We start from the raw sequence: 20,784 nt of genomic DNA, 5'->3' as shown, positions 1-20,784 counted from the left end.
TGAGCTTAGCATTCTATAATCCCTTCTGAAAAGAATCTGATATACCAAAGTATATTCCATTAAATTTCTGCTAATGTTTCTGGATTTCACTGTATATAAAGTGGAATTGTAGAAATTAATTTTATTTTGTTCCTTTTTAGGCATGTCTTGTACTTTAGTCTGATGCACATTTAAAATACAAAGTCAAAGTGGTAAAAAGCTGCATGGTGGTTTATTTACTACTTCTGTGCATCAAAATAACCCTGCCACCTTGAGTACCTTCAGAACAAATTGAAGGAATGGAAATAATACAGTGTAAAGTGATGCCTTTTTTTTATATCCCAAAAGCCATCTTTTGCCCCTGGTCCTATACTGATTGTGACTTGCAATACAGTAGTCTGAAGTCTTATAGTGTTTATGGAGAAGCAAAGCTTGTACATGATAGAAAAAACCCCTGTTTCTTCAGACGCAACAAAAAGAGAAACACCAAGCCACTGTCATCAATATTCTGTTAAAACTAGTATATTTTAGACTTTTTAGTATTGCACTACAATGCTGAAGTCAGTTGGATGTAATAATCAAACTGGTAATTACCTCTAGTCAGGTCTTTCTCTTTGCCCTTGATGTGTCCAGAAAATACTTGGCTAGCTTAAAAGTTGTAAGTGAAGTGTTGGCCATCACTGAACAATTACATGACCAGAAGTACTCTTCTGTGCGCTGCTTGTAGATGGTTGAGGTCACAACACAGCAGGACATTCCCACCTGCTTTAAAAGCAACTTTTGTTCTAACTAAATGTTTGAAGTGAGCTTATCACATTAATATGTGTACATTATGCAACATTAGTCATATCTGCCATATAAGTTTGTGGTTAATAGGAGTTTGATTTCTACATGTTTAATATTTTTCAAGGACCTGCTTATCAAAACAGAAAACAAGAAACAAAGAACAGACCAGCAAATCTGCAAGTCCCAGGGTCTATTCAGACAGAGTATAATTTAACTTCAGCTCCGTGGGAGTTGGTGGCTGACAAAACCCTAGGCTTTTTTGTAGTTTGTACAAAAATAATACTAGTCATGATAAAATGGGGAAAAGGGTGGGATAATTATAGTGTGCCTTTTAAAAACAGCAAACAGTAAAGCCAAATATCTTTCAAGTTCATTGAGAAACGGTTTTGTCTGAACTCTGATTTTTCAGAACCCCTAAGTATTTTGTACAGTATGTTCTTGAAATAATGAATTTAAGACTATTGATGATAGGCTGCTTTTCTAGCTTTCAGCCCACGGACCACTAAGAGCAACACTACAGGTCATATACAGTGGAATGCATTCAACCCTAATAGCTGTTTACTACTGTAGAATTACAGAAGATGGGACCAGAGCTTGATTTTTGCAAATTCTAAAGGCCTCTCCCAAAAAATCTGAAAATTGTTGTATTACTAAATTGGAATTACTGTGATAAATCTTATTTTTCAATCTATTATCCTCCTGGGAGGATGAGGGTTGTGGTTTAGTTTTTTAATTTAAAATGGTTTTGTGAGACAATTATATATGTATAATCTACATGGAACTATGGAAGTTTCTACCAACTTTGGACTGTTAGTGTAGTTATGAGGTCCATCTGTCCATCCAGATTTCCTTGATGCCACAGATAAAGGGGAAGAGTATGTATTTTGAGATTTTAAGGTTAAAACACCAGTGCCTGTTCAAAGTAATGCAAGTTCAATAGGAGACCATTCTACTTCTATGCCTTACATGTTCTTTTAGTTTGTTCTACAGTTTGTTCAACACACTCAGATCTTACTGAAGTAAATGAAAAGCATTGACAAGGGGTTGTCATGTACATAAGAATAAGTTTGGAGGGAGTAGGTAATGTTCAGTGAGTCCAGGAAGTAGCCTCTGAAGGTAAAGAAAAAAATCACCCAGGGGTGGGAGGCAGATCATGTGTGTATATAAAAGAGGAAAACAGAAACTGTTTGTTGGTCATCCTATTAAATGGCTTAAATCATCCACAGTGCAGTTGCAGGCATCGGAACAATTAAAAAAAAATAAAATGAGAAAAATCTCATGCTTTAGCCTTGCAATGCCTCTCTCTCACATCCAGTCTGTGTCTTTAAGCTTTACTCAGAGTGTTTTTCTTGTCTGGAATTGCTTCATTGTTACCCATGTGTTGAGATTTTTTTGTTTGTAATACTCAAGCAATATAACTGGTTTAACTATTTTGCTTTTATATGCAAATCAGATACACAACTGTAATGCCCTTGTATAAAATCACATTACCTGTGAGCCTTTGTTACAATTTCAGAAACCAGTTAAATAATATGCTTTTTTTTTCCCCTTTTCTTTCTCTAATAGGTAACACCAGCCTTCAGACCAAAACAGGGAGTATCACAGTAGGTAGGTTCTACCTTTTCTCTGAGATACCTCTTTCTCGCTCTTACTTTTTCTAAAAGCTAAATATTCACAGGGAAAGTAAAAGGGAGGTGATTTCTCACAGATGTTTCCGCCCTCTTTTCTTTTCAGGAGTAGCACTGATAGCTGTGTAGCTGAAGTAGATCCTTTCCAAACTTGACTGTCAGCCTTTTGCAGTTGGGCACGGCACACTGTCTAGCTTTTGATACCACAGTACCTGCTGGGCTTTGTACAAGTTAGACTGAGTCTAGGTGTTGTCTTTTAGATTAAGATGGGATAAAAGGACATGAAGAAAAGACTAAGCGTGCATCAAATACAGTCATTTTGCTTTTAACCTAGTTCTCTATCTTACATTTGTTGTATCAATGATTAGCTATGTTTAATTTTTATATCAAAAAGCATTAGTCATTTGATGTATTACATATTGGGGGGGAGGCTTGTGACAATTTAAACACCATTCCCAAACTACACTAATCACTGTTTTCCCTTAACAGCTCATAAATCAGGAAGTTGAGGTATTATGCAACAGTATAACTTGGAGTTAACAATTATGGTATACATTATATCAGTTGCATTATTCTCGGAAAATATTAGGGCCTCTTCTTTGACCATTTTTATAGTACATCAACACAAAAGTGAGAAACTCAAATTCTGGTTATTTCTATGGCAGAAAATTGAAGGAACAAAATCATAGACAAGGCTCAGTGTCCTGAATGTACATAGAAGGACTTCCCCTTCTGTAAATAAACTTGGTTATAGGCCCAAATCTCAAAGACTTCTGCTAATGGTAGTAACCATAGTCACTCACTAAGCATTGTTTAGGGACGAGCTGTACCGTTACAACTCTTATGTTTTTAGGCGATCTATATTAACATTGCTGGAAAATGAACGCAATACACATTCTTAGGAGTTAGTCATTAAACCACAGAATTAAATTAAGGTTGCTAGTCTGTTTTTCCTTCTGTTAAATAAACTCATAGAATATGAAGAGCGTTTAAATAAAGGTCTCAACACAGGAGGCAGCTTTTTCCATCAACAGATGATGATTATTTTCCTTAATTAACCAGGTTCAGCTTAAACATTAAGACACATCTTACAGTTGAATAAGCTTTATTTCTCAGATTTCAATTCTGAAATCACTAGTTTAGACTTTTCCTAAAAAGTATTAAACAGTCTTAAGACTTTTATGGATTTTTCCAAAGGCAAATAACTAAAGATCCAGTGGCTTAACTCTAAAAGCTTGAGAAAGAAAAGGTAAAGTTTTAAGTGAAAGATTTTTGTGTATGAGAAATTTATACCACAAGATAATTTGTTAGATTGTCAGAGATTTGACAAGGATTTTTTGATAGAAATAGGAAGAATAAATCAGATCTTCCAACTTCTCTGGCTGGGTTTTCATAGGGATGTAGTTAATTTTTTTCACTGGAGCCAGAATTTTATCAATTAACTGAAAAAATGTACTCATCTCTAGATTTTTGGGGAGGTATCCTTAGCTTTTAAGAGATTTATTTACAAGTCAAACTAAAACATAGTTGAGAGTGCTGGATTTTTTTTCAAAATATTTTGGGGAAAACATAAGCAACTGTATTAACAGTTTCTTATTCTTGTATAATTGTGCATTAAAACAGGAAACTAATGCTGTTGTCTCACTCCCTTTAATTTTCTGTTTTTTTATTATTGATGGAATAGTTTTATTTATTTTGGTATTACTTGCTTGTGTAAATCTATTTTTATTTTTTGAAGACTCTATCCAAAATTCAGTCTGATTTTGTGTCTGGCATACAGCAGTGTTTCACAGTGACATTGTGAAAATATGAAAGTAGGTATTATTTTTTTTTTCTGTGAGCTTTGTTAGTCACAGACAAATTGTTTTCCAACCCTATATTAGAAGCTTCCTACTTCTAACAGATGTTCTATGGGTTTTGCATGGGTTTTAATTTAAAACAACCAGACTTTTTTTTACTTCTAGTTTAAGTTACTACTAAAAGTAGTCATTAGAAATCTGAATAATCTTACAAAAAGTAACAGAGTACTTTGTTTTTAGAACTAGTTTAATCTTTTAAATTTTTATTTGGTAAATTTATAAGAAAACTCAGGTTGGAAGAGACCTCAGGAAGTTGTAGAACCACAGAACAGTTGAGGTTGGAAGGGACTTCTGGAGGCCATCTTGTCCAGCTCCCCAGCTCAAGCAGTCTCTAGTCTCCAGCCTCCTGCTCAAAGCCATGTCAACTGTGAGGTTGCTCAGGGCTTTATTCTGTGGTCTTGAAAACCTCCAAGGATGCAGACTCTACTGCCTCTCTGGTCAAACTGTTCCACTGCTTGACTGTTATTAGGGTGAAAAAGATTTTTCCTTCTCTCCAGACTGAAACACTCTTGTTTCAGCTTATGTCTGTTGTCTATCATGCTCTCATCATGCACTGCTCTGAGGAGCCTGGCTTTGTCTTCTTGATCACCTCCTTACAGATACTAGGGGGTTACTGTCAGGTCCTGAAGGAGTCCGTTCTCCAGGCTGAGCAAGCCCTCATCCCTCAGCCTCTCCTCATGAGGAAGGTGCTTCCACACCTGACTATCTTGGTGCTTCTCTTCTGAATTCACTCCAGGTTATTGATGTCTCCCTTCTCTTGGGAGCCCCAATACTGGATTCTGTATTCTAGGTGTAGTCTAATAAGTGCTGAGTAGAGAGAGAGAATCCCTTCCTTTATATGCTGGTCATGTTTCAGTTAATACTGCCAAGGATACTGTTGGATGACATTTCTGCCAGGGCACACTGCTGGCTCATGTTCAGTCCTGCTATGCTTATTTCTCAATGTTTTTGGTATGGTCTGATTATGTATTCTCTACTCTGCTGCCAAGCCAAATTTTCTTTTTTTTTTGAGCTGGTAAAGGAAAATTTTTTTCCATACTGGATTACTTAGGTTTAACCCAATTATGCATTCAAGAAATTAATCTTTTGGCATAGTCAGAAATGATAAAGCTTATGGTGGTTGTTTTGTTTCAGTGGGGAGAAAACAACCTTAACCAGCTTGTGGGCAGCAGGGACTTATTCTGACAAGGAAAACTATATTGAGATCCAAGAAACTCTTAACTCTTTTTTTGTAAATGTCTGCATCAACTTGCCTTATTCTGCTAATTTCTTTTTTCAGTAACCAACACTAGATGACCTAAAAGCTTCAGTGACTTGCTATGTGATGAGAGTGTTGTGATAAGGCCAGAGTTTTAAGTAGGGAATCAACTATGGTATTTAAGACAGTTTTGGATAACTGAAAAATAAAACAATGAACAACTTAATGTATTTAGAAGTAAGGCTGCATCTGTGAGTTCTGTCTTGAGGATTCAGTTCTTAATATGTGATCTAGGGAATTCTTAATTTTTTAAATTAAAAACCTCATTTCTGAATTCCATTAAAGACATTTACTTGTCTTTAGACATGTACTTCATAAAGTACAGCTCTTAAGTACTTTTTAAAAAAAATTATTCATGCTCGCACTTATCTCTTAATAGGAATGAGTTCTATTGATTTAGTCTTTATCATTTGCTCAAAGTATGTTGATGTTCTGGCTCTCATTTTAAGTGTACTTCATCTTCCAACCTCGTATCTCGGAACGGGACCTTCTTCTGTGTTCTGATGATGACAGACCTGTAATTTTCTTTTTTTCCACATTGTTCCTATACTTTCTTCCACACCATCCTGTATTAAGGGTGCTGCTCTCCAGGTAGGTTGGAATCAGCTGCTTTTTCCTATCCCTCAGGTGTCAGGTTATGAAAAATGAAAATTTTAGCTCATAGTGGACTACATTTTTTTTTAATATCTTCTGAGTTACTACTTGATTTTACCATCAGTCTTGTTTCCATGTTCCCCTTCCCTCTCTTTGTCCTTTTGAGTGTAGATTACATAGCATTCTGGACAGAGCTTATGTCTTGAAGAAACTACTTCCAAAAACTGGAGCATACAGAAACGTAGCTGCTGCCTGAGAACAACAGGGTTTTCCTTGCAGCTTAAAAGAATAAACTTTTTTGTTTCTGTATGTGTTCTGTTAGCAATGAACAGTTTTGAAGTTACACCATGTATGTTTTATAGCATCTCATATCATGGCACTGAAGATTCTGGATGTTGTTACTGTAGTACTTGAGTTTATATTGTATTGGGAGCCATATATTCCTTTTTTTGTCTCTTGATAAGGTATTTTGTACTTGTAGAATGTATATCTTGCTACAGTTGTCAATACCTATTTGTTTATAGGAGAAAAATGGACCACACCACCCATTTCATCCACAGATGGATAATTCTGTTCTAATATAGAGCTAACCAGTCTACATTCCAGACAGTACAAATATAACTAGACATCCAAGTATGATCCAATTCTAATAACTTCTAACAGGCAGTGTTTTCCTACAGATATGATGTCTGAAAGTCTTTCATAGGATGCCACAAATGGAAAAATACTTGATTCTTCTGAAAAATGGTTTCCTTCCCTCACTAGTTCGGGTGCACTGAAAGCTCTTGATAAGTGAACACGAAATGATCTCTTACATCTCCTTAAGTACTCTTGTTATTATTTAATATACATGGGGTACATTCTAAGAAATGAAGTATCCTATAAATATCAGGTTTCTTCATTATATTTCAAATACACGTTTCCCACTTAGGCCAAAGTTAATCTACAGAAATTTGGCTAATGAAGATTTAGTTTCTATGGATTTAAATCAAGGGACCAAATCTGAAAGTCTGAATCTAGGCTTATGTATTCATCCTTCTCGGAAAGAAGAAGCTATGATATCAAAGAATTGCATGTCTCATGCATATTAAAATACAGGGGTGTATTTAGTGTTGTAGGATACTATTTATTAAATCTATCATGCAAAACCCAAAGTGCTTTTCCTGTTGGGATAAAATACCATTGCCAACTTAAGAAATCACTCTGTAATTTGAGGGGGGTTTTTTCCTGTGTAGGTCAGCATTCTCCTTAAACATGCTAAAATTAAGGCTCTCATTTTCTTACTACTCCTCTATAAGTGTTATAAACTATGAACTTTGAAACTGTGAAAATGAAATCCTGAAATCCTGTTATTAAAAGGAGGCTGTTATTTTTTTCATTGTTAATAAAAAGGAAGTTTTAAAGCACTTGGCATAGAAAAGAAAACATAACGTTTAATGAATGTGTCTAGGCCTCACTGAATGGTTGAGGTTGGCAGGGACCTCTGGAGGTCATCTGGTCCAACCCAATGCTCAAGCAGGGTTGTCTAGAGCAGGTTGCCTGGATACATATACCTTGGTAAAAATCCCCTGAGCCTCCCCTTCTCTAGGCTGAGCAGTCCCAGCTGTCTCAGCTCTTCCTCACAGGAGAGATGCTCTAGTCCCTTAATCACCTTTGTACCTTTCATTGGAGACTCTGCAGTATGTCCATGTCTCTTGTGCTGGGGAGCCTGGAACTGGACACAGTACTCCAGGTGTGGCCTCACCAGTGCTGAATAAAGGGAAAGGATCACCTTCCTTGGCCTGCTGGCAATGATTTGTCTAATGCAGTCTGGATACCATTTGCTGCCTTTGTGGCATGGGCACATTGCTGGCTCATGTTCAACCTGTTGTCCACCAGGGCCCTTGGGTCCTTTTCTGCCAAGCTCCTTTTCAGCTGAGTGGCTTCCAGCATGTACTGGTGTCTGAGGCTGTTCTTGTGCAGGTGCAGGACTTTGCAATTCTTCTTTCTGAGCTTCATGAGGCCCATTTCCCCAGCCTGTCCAGTTCCCTCTGTATGACAGCATGACCTTTTGGCATATTGGCCACTTGTAGTTTTGTGTTATCAGCAAGTTGGTGAGGGTACACTCTGCTCCATCACCCAGATCATTAATGAATATGTTAAACAAGACTGGACCCAGTATTGACTCTGGAGTTCACCACTAGTTACTGGCCTCCAACTCCAGACTCACAGATGAGCAGTTTTATGTAATTTATTGAAACTTCCAAAGGAGGCCTTGCCAGGGTTTTCATATTATTGACAGTTATGTTCCTGACTAGATGCGCATTATCTCTTCAGAAGTTGCTTCCACCCCATTAGTCTCTTAAACATTTAAAATAATGGAGAACTATAGCTAATTAGTTTGCAGAGATGATAAACACAGTATGATATAGTCTGTGGAGGAAGATGCCTAGATATGGACAGTGTGGATAGATATTCAAAGGGGAAGATCCCATTTGATCTGCAATAGGTCAGAGGCTTATCAAGGTGATGTGGTATTTGGCACTTCGTATTATAATACAGGATTGAGGCATGTAATTATTTTTTTCAGAACAGAGTAAGTTACCCAAAAGAGACTATGGCCTTTAAAACCAATGGATATAACTTTAAAATCTAGGTAGAAAACAGGTCATTTAGAGGTAAAAGGATAATCTGGACAATTTAGTTAGCAAAGAAATTGTTTTCATGAGAGATTTCTTTGCTTTCTGTGTTATGTCATTTGTTTTGCCAGGTCCAGATGGTGAGTATGGTAAGCACTGCTAATGATTTTTTAGTAGTCTGTGCAATTAGTCTATTTAATGTATACATTTCAGTTTCTAATAATATTTTTCATGTGACAGTTTTAGAAAATTAACTGAAACAAGAAAATTGATCAGTCTTTATCAACAAACAATGCTAGATAGCCAGTTAAGTACGAATTAAATGTTCCTCACACTTCATATATGCTGGAATCTTCTGTCTTTAACCAAATCATAATAAATATATTGTGTTTTCCTATTGAAATCAGGTTTGTCACTTATTTTAGTCCTAGATCTGATGGGCAAGGTCAATCATTATGTGCCTTTAGGAAAGGTAAGTATCTTTTTACTTAGATGTAAGGGAAGATCACTTGTGTTTAATCCTTTCTTCAGTACATGGCTTTATGAAATGAAGGAAGAAGAGATACTAAATGTTGGAAATGATATTTCAGTTCTGTCACCTTTGTGGGCCTTTCAGTGATCTTTAATTGTATAGTGTTTCTCAAATTATGTGAGTTAGGTCTTATTCTTCAAGCTGTACTTATTTTTCATAAAGCTTAATAAAAATTTTGTCAAGGACATCTTGCTTCATTGCTTTTGTTTCTTGCCTTTTTTTTCCTGTGCTAGTAAATTCTTAAATAGCTGAAATTGCTCAAGAGTGACCATCTGTTCTGTTTCCAGTAGAAGGATTCATCCTTGTATTTCCCCTTGAGCTGTCAGTCCATAGCAAACTCTGAATTCAAACTATGCACTCTTTTCTTATTTCATGAACAACCTTTTAAAAAGTCATCAATTAAATGTTTCACTGTTACTTACACAAGCAAAACCTTTTTTTCCAGTTCATTAATTTCTATTAACTAAGAGTTAAGGGTTTTTTTTTTTTCAGATTTGGAACAGAACTTCTTTAACATAAAATCCATTGAGATGGTAGAAACATTCACATCCAATTCTAGGTGTTACTGTTTTCTTGTTAGCCAAAGATGGTCTCAGTTTCTCAGCTGACTGAATATGGATTAGCTACTTTTTTTAAAACTACTTTCTCCTCCAAAGAAATCAGTTTCAGCTGTGAGATAATAATCCCTTTCCTTGTTTTTAGTGTTATATGTAATACACTGATCTTCAACATCTGTGCTTGAGATCTGGGATCAGAAAAGTTCCAAATGAGTTTGTTTAGAGCTAAAACTGTATGGCAAGTGTAAGGCATTAATGCTGGACATCCTTGTTATGATTAATCAAGTTCATTCTCTCATTAATGTTTTTAGTGTTTAAAATGGGAAGTTTCATTCAGGTTTGATTGTTATTTTATCTACTTCTGAAAGTTTGACTGTGTTTCTTTTCCTATGCACATCCAGAAACTAAGAAACAGTCTCTATCAGTATTTCAAGATTTCTTGCCAATACTTTCATTTCTAGCATTGTATTTAAAAAGATATTTCACTGACTGCCTTTTGCTCATGTACATATGTAATTTTTTTATGCTTCACTAGAGTTGCTTTAGAATTTCTTTTCAATTTTTATCAGCTATAGGTCTGTTCAGTAGTTCAAAAGTTAACTCTTTAGGACTTCACTGGAATATTGTGGAAATTCATGTATTTAAAACTGGAATACATTGCAAGTAATTAAAGACTACTTCTTAAGTATATTATAAAGACTTCCTATTTGTAAAAATCTTTCTCTAGAAAGTTTTGTTACCACAAATTTCAGTTAATAAGGTATAGAAGAAAATGTAGGCCTCTCTATTCCAGGGCAAAGAATGAATGCTGTTTTCCTATGTATATTAAAGTGCAATGGTTATCTCAAACATTTGTTTAAAATTCAGAGTTTGATTTATTTGATTTGTTTAAAATTCAGTAGTGAATCAGAGTTTACAAAGCCTGATACACAGTTCTCTGTAACAAGATGTTACAATGCATAACTGCTTATTATTTCCTTTCTTGGGTAAAGTTCTCCTTGTGCAGAATCTGAGCAAATGAACTCTTTTGGAAACCAAACTAGATCTTTGTGTTCAAATCTTGTGCTTTATCTTCTCACGAAGATAAATTCATCCTTGTAGAAGGAGGGGAGTGTTGTTGAGGCCTTGTAGATGCCACAGGTTCAATAACTGCAGGGCAATGGCCTTGGGACCAGTATATGCAGCAGTTCTGGACTAGGGGATAAGTTTTGTTCAGAAACTGGTTTTTCTAAGCAAAGTCTGACAGTTCAGTAAATGGATAAAATATACTTCTCAAACACAGAAGAATTGACAAAATCAGTTCAAAGAAAGATTCTAGTAAATTTTTATTTAAAAGGAGTGAATATACAAGTTCTCTTCTTTTTCTTTTTTTTTTTTAGATTCATCAGATGGAAGTCTAAAAGCTTCTACACATCATGGGACAATAGATGTTTATGTCAGTCAATTAAGAAAAGTAGATCTGAAATCCCAGAAAGGTTAGCAAACTAAACCAAATCTTTGTTGTGGCAACTAATGATGTAAAATAAAAAGGGGTAAAGGGGTTTTTGTTTATCTGTCTGGAAAAAAAATGTGATTGTTGGTTATCTACATTAATTTTTACCTCATTATTAGAGGATGTATATAAATATAGATGTATATAAATATACAGTAAATTCTCTAAGGGGCACTGATACTTAAAATGGATTACAGAATTTTTATATTTTTCAATGCTTTCTTTTTTTTCCTGCCAACGTACCCAGCAGAATTTTGTAGAGTTGACTTGGATTACAGTCTTACTTTGCCTTGAGCACAGTTTACTCCATGATGCTGATATATGTGTGTGCAGAGTGACAACTGACACATATTTACATTTCTTTTTCCTACCTTTCTGGGTGAAATGTCCCATTGTTGAAATTGGGAGGCAGAAAAACAAAGATTCTTCCTTCCTTCTCCTGATGACTCGGTAGAATTTCAGTTACTTAAAAGCTCACTCCTAGAGTTGGGTTCAAAGTTTTGCTATTCAGAAGATATGATACTGTAAATGACAAAGCCCTGAATATGTCTTGTTAGACCTAGTTTTGTAAAAAAAAACCTCACTACAGTATTTTTATATTTGACTTTAACATTATGTTAGGCACTTCAGGTGGTTTAAATGAATATGGTATTTGGTACCCTTCTGTCATCTGTGAGACAATGTCTGTGCCTTGTTAAAACCTAGCAGTTACTCAGAATGGGAATAATGAAAGAAATGCATTGAAATCATTTGTGTGCCATTCTTCTGTACAATCTATTCGGCTTCCATTGGTGCAAAGAAATTTATTTTTATATTATTTCTTAGTTACATTTTGAATCACTTGTTACTAAGTTAACATGTCTTTGAATTAGTAGCAGAGAGGAATGTAGTTAATAAAAGCTAATTAATGTTATTTTCAAAACATTGCCTGACATCTCTTCTGGCAGCACAGTTTAGTAAAGGCAAAGTTGAAGTTCTGTTTTCATTTACCCTGTAAATTCAGAATAACTGCTGACAACAACAGTGTAGAAAATGTCCCATTCGTGATAAATTAGCTGCATGTGTGTTGGGTTTTATGAGTCACATCACTGAGCAACTCTCCAAGGAGGACCCAAAGATGAAGACCTTTTCCCTTTCGTACTCTAAGGCTTTTGTGTATCCAGCAAAATTTAGGCCTAAATTATGCTGACAGTTATTTGTTCATCAGGACCATCACAGGCAAATGATTTTGCTGAACTTAAATTGCATAGGTAGGGTTGCTTTCTGACTGCTACTTAGTTCTTATCAGTTTTCTTACTGTGTTCTGCTTCAGATTTTAGGATATATTTAAAGAAACTTTTTTATGTTTTTCTAAAGTGAATGTTAGAATTGGGCAAAAACTAAGGAGCATGTATACAGAAAGCGTGTTCTGAATTTTGGTAGGTGTTTTTTTTAATGTGTAGGGCACAGCTTCCAAATGTGACCGAGTAATTCCAAATATGACTAATGTGGGCAGGTTGGGGGCCCAGCATCTGCCATCAGCCTGATGCATAGAAGCACATGTTTAGGGGAAGCAGAAATCAGAATTTCTGGTTTTAATCTCAAGGGTAGAATTATTCAGGCCACCAAAGCAGCAATTTTGCTAGTAGTTTACATTTTAGTTATATAGTCTAAACTGGTTAGTCACTGTTGTGGAGGCTCTCAAAATAAACAGACAGTATTTAAAATATATTTATCTTGATACAATCAATTGGCACTCCAGCAATTATTCACAAATGACAGATCCAAATGTCCGTGAAAGGAAAAAAACCTATTACTGCACAAAACTCCTAGGATTTAACGACAATCCAAAATGCTTGATCACTCACCTAAAAAGTGAGGGTTCTCAACCTCAAGGAATTTCCCTGGGTGGCATCACAACCCAAGGGGAGAGTCCTCAACTGCAGCATGCTGCTCCAGGGGGCACTAGCTCAAAATGGCTCCTCCAGGGGACTCCATTTATACCTGAGCTGCATCTGATCTGTGGTTGATATCAGCCCTTACTGGCTGAGGGTCCCAGTTACTGTGAAACCCTGAGAACAAGGGCACAAAAAAAAAAAAAATTTAGTGGCCACTATATTTCAGCAGCCAGGAAGCCCCATCTTCACTGGGGGGAGTGCCCCTGCCATAGTCACTTTTGAGACTGCATCTGTTCAAGGATGTGAACAGCTGGCCCTGTGTGGTGAAGCAAAGACAGTTGCTAGTGTTAACAGTATGTAAGTGGCATCTCATTGTTCCAGAGGAGCGGTTCTTTCATAATGTGCCACACAGTGGTTGGATTAATCATCAAATCTAATCCCTTGTCCTTTCTCAGGAGTGTAAATATGCAACTAGAAGATGAAACTAAACACCTGTGAGATCGATTAGATTTGCTTCCCTTGATCATTCCTGTAATAAGATCCTCTTCTAAGAGCTGTTGCTAGCAGTATATGTCATTGTTAATTTTCATGTCCACCAAGGAAATACTGTGACACCATTTTCTACATGTGACAGAGTATTCTGGTTATGAGAAATGAAGGTGCCTTCATTTATCCTTTCAGAGACAAAAAAAGAGGATAGTGTGTCTGAAGGCTCTTAAAAAAAACCCCAAACAAACAACAAACAAACGATGATTTGATTCAAGTTTGCTAAATAATTGCCTGTTTCATGCTTTGATCTCAATGTTACACTAACTTTACATTTATACCAGGTTCAATTACAGTCAAGGTACCTGCCTCTCTCAAAGCCTATTTACAGCTGTCTGGAAGAAAAGTGGATGTGAGCTCAGAGATCCAGTTAAAAGAAACACACAGTGCCTCCAAAGATGATCACGTAACTATAAGTGGTAAGGCTTACTAATCTTGGCTTCCAATAAATGTCTGTCTGGCCTTAGTCAAAAGCATCTATGTTTCGTTATGAGTTTATTGCTTTTGGCTGCTTCTTGTTTCATCTGTTTCAGGTTCAGATGTTTGCTTGTGCCATTGTACTCCCCATGTTACTAGATGACTTTTTCATTTTTGGTAAATGACTTGTGATTGCAAACAACTGCTTCTCTAACAAAAGTCTTAGAGTCAAATTCATCCTCAGCATTATTCCAGTGAACTTGTGGGAGGCAATCCAGGGCTGAATTTGACCCATTGCTTTGTTGGTTTAGGCAAGTCGCATATAATAAATTGCTGGGGAATGTCTACTAAAAACGTAATGAAAAGTTTTCTCTGTCTCTGTTGGGTGGGAGGGGGAAGTAAAAGGGCTATATTGCATATTTATAAATGTAGAGTATAAATGTTAAACAGTGCAGGTTAGGCTGAGAAATGATAGGTGGGAGATAGCTGGGAGAAGAGCAGAAGCTGGAGCACGGTGAAATAGAGAGTACATGGAAAGGTGCCTGCAGTTACTGGAAGCATTCTTCTAATGCATTTAAAATTGAACTTGGGAATCCCAAGTCTTGCTGTTTCCTGCTTTAGAAAACAGTTGTACAATTCAATGTCAGTGTGTGTATTTCTCTCCTCCTCTCCGGATGTGTCTATTTAAAAGTTAAGACTGTTGCTGTTACCAATTACTCAGTTTGCTCAAGAGGAAACATTAACGTAATGTGTCTGAAGGCTCCAGATTTGCTTTTGAACGTGTTATGTCAGTATGACCTGATATGATAGCAGATTGGGTGAGGCTTTGAGGTTTTTCTTTGGTTTTAAACCTAAGAAAATATGCACAGAACTTCTTTTCCTCCCTCATGTAAGATGATAATCTCAAAGTCAGGAAATGTTAGAAATAGATACGTCATTTTAATATGTAGCCTGCTTATATAAAACATTAGTCTTGAAATGTTTAGGCATATCTCTTCCTGCCTTGAACAGTAGCTAGCATTTAAATTTACTAGTGACTATTAAATACAATTTCTTTAAAAAACATGGTTAGAAGTTCTCCAGCTAGAAACCTGTGGAAGGACCCCGGGTTCTAGTAAGGCTCTGTGGAATGAATTGCCTTAGCAGTAAAACAACACTTCTCCCAGTAAAGAGGAGCACTGGCTAGTCAATCATGGTGTCACTCTGGGAACATTAAAGATAAGAGTGGTGTTTCAGATATACACAGCTGAATGGCTTCTCTGGTTTCATGACCCAGCCAGTGTTTATGTAGGACAGTCATCACTGAAGCAGATGCAATTTTTCAACCCACCATTATGTATGGAAATGATCTTGGCAGTTGAGGCCAAAAGCAGCTCTGATTAGTTAACCCTCAAATATACACATCCCAAAGGCATGAAAATCAACAAGAACTATGCAGAGGCAGCAGCATTAGGCCACTGATTACTAGTTGTTTAAAGAGGTTACAGCATTGCACAAAAAAATGTATTAAATATAGATCTAAATTGATCATAATACAAGTGAATGAAAAATAGACCCTGGAGTGGATTTGCTGTGGGGTACAATTCAGCTAAAGTAGTGCTGGCCTGAAGTAATGTATCTTCATCTGTTTTTATACCTGGCATTTAGCTTTGAGTGTTTTCTCACATAATGTAACCAGTTACAGCAGCTCTGTCCTCCCTTTTCTTCACTGGTCAGTAAGAAGCAACAAACCCAAAGGGAGATGAAGTAGTTGATTTTTATCATGTGCTTTGCTCCTTTTTTTTTACCATTTTGAAAACAGTACCTCCCCATTCTTTGCCAAGTCAGTAACATTGCTTTGGCATGGCAAGGAAGATGCTTCCTGCTCCTCCTTCTCTTTATCCTGTGGGGACAGTGTATTCTTTCTGCAGGCCAAGCACTTGTACCCTCATTCTCAAAGTTGATATTTGAGAATTTTCTGGTACAAGTAGTTTCTGAAATAATTAAAAATCATTTAATACTGTTTCTATATCATGAAAACACTATCCACTGTTGAACTTTTAGGTACAGTCTGTAACTGTCCTGCTGCTGCAACTGAAGTAATAGAAAATAGAGAAGAGGGGTTTTGCCAAGTGGAAAAAAACTGTATCACAAGAGCGTGACAGTTTAGATTTTTATGATTTTTTTGAGCTCAAAGGTTAGTTTAAAAATAGATTATTTTTTCAGAAACTGGCTAGTTCTCATGTAGATAACACAAGAACTGGCTGCTTTCAGGAAGCTGTACTTGCCCCTGGGAGATGTTAGAGAGGAGGCTCTCTGGTGGGAAGACATGGTAGAGTTCTGTGATGGGTAAACATGCACCTAGTCTTATCACTTGTGCTAGGGAGGCCTTCCCTACTGCTGTTACAGTAGTTATGATGAACACCATCACCTTGCTTCATGGCTCCCATTTCCACACCGTGTGGAGAAGTCAGTACACTACAATCCCACAAGCAGTCACGTGCAGGGTTTTGCAGGATAGCCAAGGAATAGGGCAGGATTTAGTCAAAGCAAGAAGATGAAAGCCTGGACTGGGTGCTCTAGAGGCAGAGTGATGTAAATGTGAAAAGGTGTTTTGCTCTTTTAGAAAGGGAAGGGACTTTCCTGCAGAATTGGGACACTTGCTGAGAAAGGGAAGGAGCCTAGGGAACAGTGCGAAGGAGTTTACTCTTCAGTGTAAATTTGCAAGGATAAGGCATCTGTTTCCACTGACATCCCGTAGGTACTCTTAGAAGTAGTATGTATGGTATAATGAAATCTGTTATAAAAACAGATTTTTCATGCTAAGCACTGGTCTAGCTTCCATCTGTGAAAGTTTGTTTGGCTGTCGAGTTTGAGAATGCTTGAGTAACTCTAGTAATTTCTGATGGTAATCATGTCAAGGCATTCTTTTCCTTTCCCTGGCAAAGAGGGAAGCCCTTGCTGCTCAATGTCTGCACCTTCCCCATGTCTCCAGGTCTGCCTGTATTCTGCAATCAGCTGATTTAAGAAGCCTGTAGAGATAATTAACTATATCTGGTACTATATATGTAAAAGGAAGGGTAGCAGGCCAAAAAGTGTCAAATATTTTAGCAGAAAAGTAACCCTTAGACTGTCATGTGAAAGGGGTTACAAACATGTTGAAGGGCAAGGTTAAAATACAGATAATCTTGATTTATATGCTTTTTAGGCCATTTTTCTAAGTCATTTTAAGTTCAAAGTATGAAGGTAGAAATAATTACCTTTGTGGTCCCAAGAGGAGAAGTATTTCAATAAAAACATCAGTAAACAGGAAACAAAAATGTTACACAGTTGAAAAAAATAAACAGTGTATTAACGTGACTGTTCTGTAGACTCAAAATAATCCCTTGGCTTTACATGGCATTAGTAATACTTTGCTGGAATATGTCCAGCTTTGAGTACTGTACTTAAAAAAAGGATGTGGACAACTGTAGAGACTCCAAAGGAGAACACATGATCAGAGGCTTAAAAACATGATCAGTGAGGGAAGACTAAAAAAGTGGTGTTTTTTCTAAAGAAAAGAAGACTAAGGGAAATTAAGATGCATTTTTCCAATGTAAGAAATTTCTGCAGAGATGAAAGAAATAAATTGTTCTCTGTCCACTGGTGATAGGACTAGAAATTATGATTTGACCTTGTGGTAAAGAAAACTTAGCTGCATAGTAAGATAAACTTTCTGGTAATAAGAACTTGTCTGGTGAGGCCGTAGGGCTGTCGGTACTGCAGATTGTGAAGAACAGGCTAGGCGAGCATGTTGGGTTAAATACAGTGCATCCTCAGGAGGCTGCTTTCAGCCCTGTTTGCTCTTGTCTGACGTTGATGTGACCATCTGCTCCCACCCACTCCACAGCAACTCAGAGGAAGGTTCTGAGGCCTGTGGGTAGATAAATTTGGGGACTAAATGAATGCAGCCAGTGGGCATGCTTCCGCCCCCTTCCATTGCCAGCTTGTGTGTTGACAACTGTAAGCTTGCTGGAAAAAGTCTTGCAGTCATTCAGAGACTTTCGTTGGATCCTTGTAGCTGGTAGTGTCAGTTTCCAAATCCAATTGTCCAATCCAATTGTCAAATCCAATTATGAACCCTTTCTTTAAACTGTGCAAATCTTCCATCTCTGGTGCCAGGGACTCATGGGATTCCAGATCTTTCTCCATCCCTGGTCCCAGTTCTAGTGCCAAGTTCATATCCAGCGGCAACCTTTGACCTGACGCCATCCATCTGCTTGGTGCCGAGTGACCTTTTAACTTTCGCAGTGACTTACTCCATCTGGTTTTCAGCACTTGCATGAGTTTCCTTGGTAAAAGTCCCACAGTGCCACAGGCGCTCCTCAGAGGCCGTGAATGTTTGTAGGTTATTATGTCTCCCTATTCTTACTTTCTCAAGTTGGCAAACCAACCTCTTTGTATTTTTCTGTCCTCTTACAAAGAACATACTCTTCAGTTATTACTGACTTCTCCCAAGTTGAGGCATACTTGTTCCCTATGTCATCCAGCATGACAACAGTTGCAGGAGTTAACAGGATTTTTAGCTTTTGGTACTAATCCAACCCCATCTACAGCCTAGTGAGCTGAGCCACATCTGAACAGTGTCCTCTGAGCCATGGCTTCTGGTGACTGTGCACACAGGTAATAGGGCTAACTTATGCATTCCCTCAAATTCTGTCCTGGCTATGGAGAGGAACCCCCTGTTGTCTTCTCTAACCCCTTTTCTCCTGTGGAAGTTTCCATGTATATGTTGCCTCTACCTTATGGGTTGATCCAGCATCCAATTATTCTTTTGATCGCCTTCCTCTTCATGTGCCTCTGGAGAGAGTCAGCCTGTCTAATTACCAAATCCCCTTGAAAAGATGGGCTTTGATACCACTGTCCTATCTGACTTTTTGGTTTCTCTTAATAACGTACTTCAAGTCTTTTCACCTTGTCTGGTTTTCCAGGTAGATTGTGGTGAGAAGCACCTTTCTACTTACAGCAATCATTTGCTCAGGCATGCACTGAAATAGTAAGACTTTCACATCTGTCTGAGGTTAGATCTGGTGGATTCCCCTCTGGAACACAGGGGATTTAGACATGTTTCCTACCTTTGGGAATAACTTACTGCTGACACAATGGCCCCTCATACGGTAGTAATGGGAGAGCAGCCTATCAAGTGCTGTGGACTTACCCTTTAGGATTGCTTCAAAGCCAGTGTGCAAGGAGGGAGCTCACTGCATGAGTCTCGTATACCATGCACCAAACTTCATGGATGTGTTTAACTGCTTCCGTTATCAGAAATTCTGTATTGTTTAAGGTTATGTCTGTTTCTTTAGCTGCATGAAGTTCCAGGGTTAAATACAAACACAGCTGAAGGAGTAGTGAATAATGTGAGGCAAGCAGCTTGCCTTTAAAAGGGAAATAACTGAAAGAGTTTGCATTATGTCAGTCTGATGAAACTTAAGTTTGTTCTGAAACCTAACAGCTGTCCAAGTGTAGCAATCCTCCTCCCACTGTGCAGCTGACTCAGGTCTTGCATTCAGTTACGGTTCTGATCCCGGGAGTAACACTATCTGCTGCTGTGTCCCTCCCTGTTTTCTCTGTTCTCAAGGCACTTCTTCAAAACTTTCCTTCTTTCCTAGAAGCAATTTTTATTGACTCTTTGCCACTAGAATTGAGTGGGAAGAGCTTTGTTTTACAGTGTCCCTCCAAACACTGTCCCTCTGTGAAGCCTTAATCCTTAAGCAGTATCTGAAAAAAAACAAACAAAGACCCAGGTTGTATCTGGAAAAGATTACATTCCTTCAAGTCAAATAGAAAGTTCATCCAACTTTTATAAAACACATTTGATGAGATGCTATCCTACAGACTTTTATTGGTTTCAGCTTGCATTTAACTCAAGCTGTTCACAGCCTTTTGAGATACACTACAGTCCTAACACCAGTGAACAACATTTAAAATGTATTCCTCTTCGTGTGTTTTATGATATGAAAATAGAGCACTCTAACTGCTTCAGTCTTCAGGAAGGCAAGTGAATGAACAGTCAGTACTTTACTGTGTGAAGTTCTACAAAGGTGTGCTGCCTTTAGATACCACACGTGGCGGGGAGGGGGAATCCTTTTTCTGCGACATTAGATTGAAAAAGTGGCCACACAGCATACCTTTGCATCTGTTTTCTCCTGAGCTCATGCTGTTGTCTTGACTGGTGGGTTTTTGAAATTAAATCCTTTTTTTTTTCCTTCTCCTTTTCTCAATCCAGCAGGATGTTGGCTTTCGTGATTTAATCATGCTAGCAAAGTCATCCTCAAAATCCACTTATGTTTCCACAATATTCAGAGCACAGGCAGTGAGTACAGTTAAGACCAAAATGTCATCAGAAGGTCTCGAACTAAACTTGTTGCTTGATGAGCGAGCGCCTCATAGACAAAGCTATTTAAATATCTTAAGCTTGATCTGAACCTGCTACTGGCGATAGGCTTAATAACCTTAAAGTAGTTTGAAGATCTTCATGCCTAGGGAGTGGAACTTGACACTCACTTTCCTGCAGGCAGTTTGATATTTTCTGCATTCCCTTCACAGGCAAATCTCCAAGAGAAGCATAAGGAACAAAACATTTTTCTAAGTTCACATAGCAAATACAAAATGAGAAACAGAAC

General features: G+C 37.5%; 1 protein-coding gene across 1 annotated transcript in view; it reads left to right on the top strand.

Annotated features, from left to right (window-relative positions):
* The window catches only part of FAM185A (family with sequence similarity 185 member A), a 46,867-nt gene that overhangs the window by 21,367 nt on the left and 4,716 nt on the right, over window positions 1-20,784 (top strand). Inside the window, exons 5-7 of the mRNA XM_074827872.1 lie at window positions 2,332-2,373; window positions 11,191-11,286; window positions 14,011-14,145. Coding sequence (XP_074683973.1) covers window positions 2,332-2,373; window positions 11,191-11,286; window positions 14,011-14,145 — 273 coding nt within the window. The remainder of the gene's footprint in view (window positions 1-2,331; window positions 2,374-11,190; window positions 11,287-14,010; window positions 14,146-20,784) is intronic.

The sequence above is a fragment of the Strix aluco genome, chromosome 5 (genome assembly GCF_031877795.1).
Source record: "Strix aluco isolate bStrAlu1 chromosome 5, bStrAlu1.hap1, whole genome shotgun sequence".
NCBI classification, from domain to species: Eukaryota; Metazoa; Chordata; class Aves; order Strigiformes; family Strigidae; genus Strix; species Strix aluco.
This window is presented reverse-complemented; position numbering and strand designations above follow the sequence as displayed.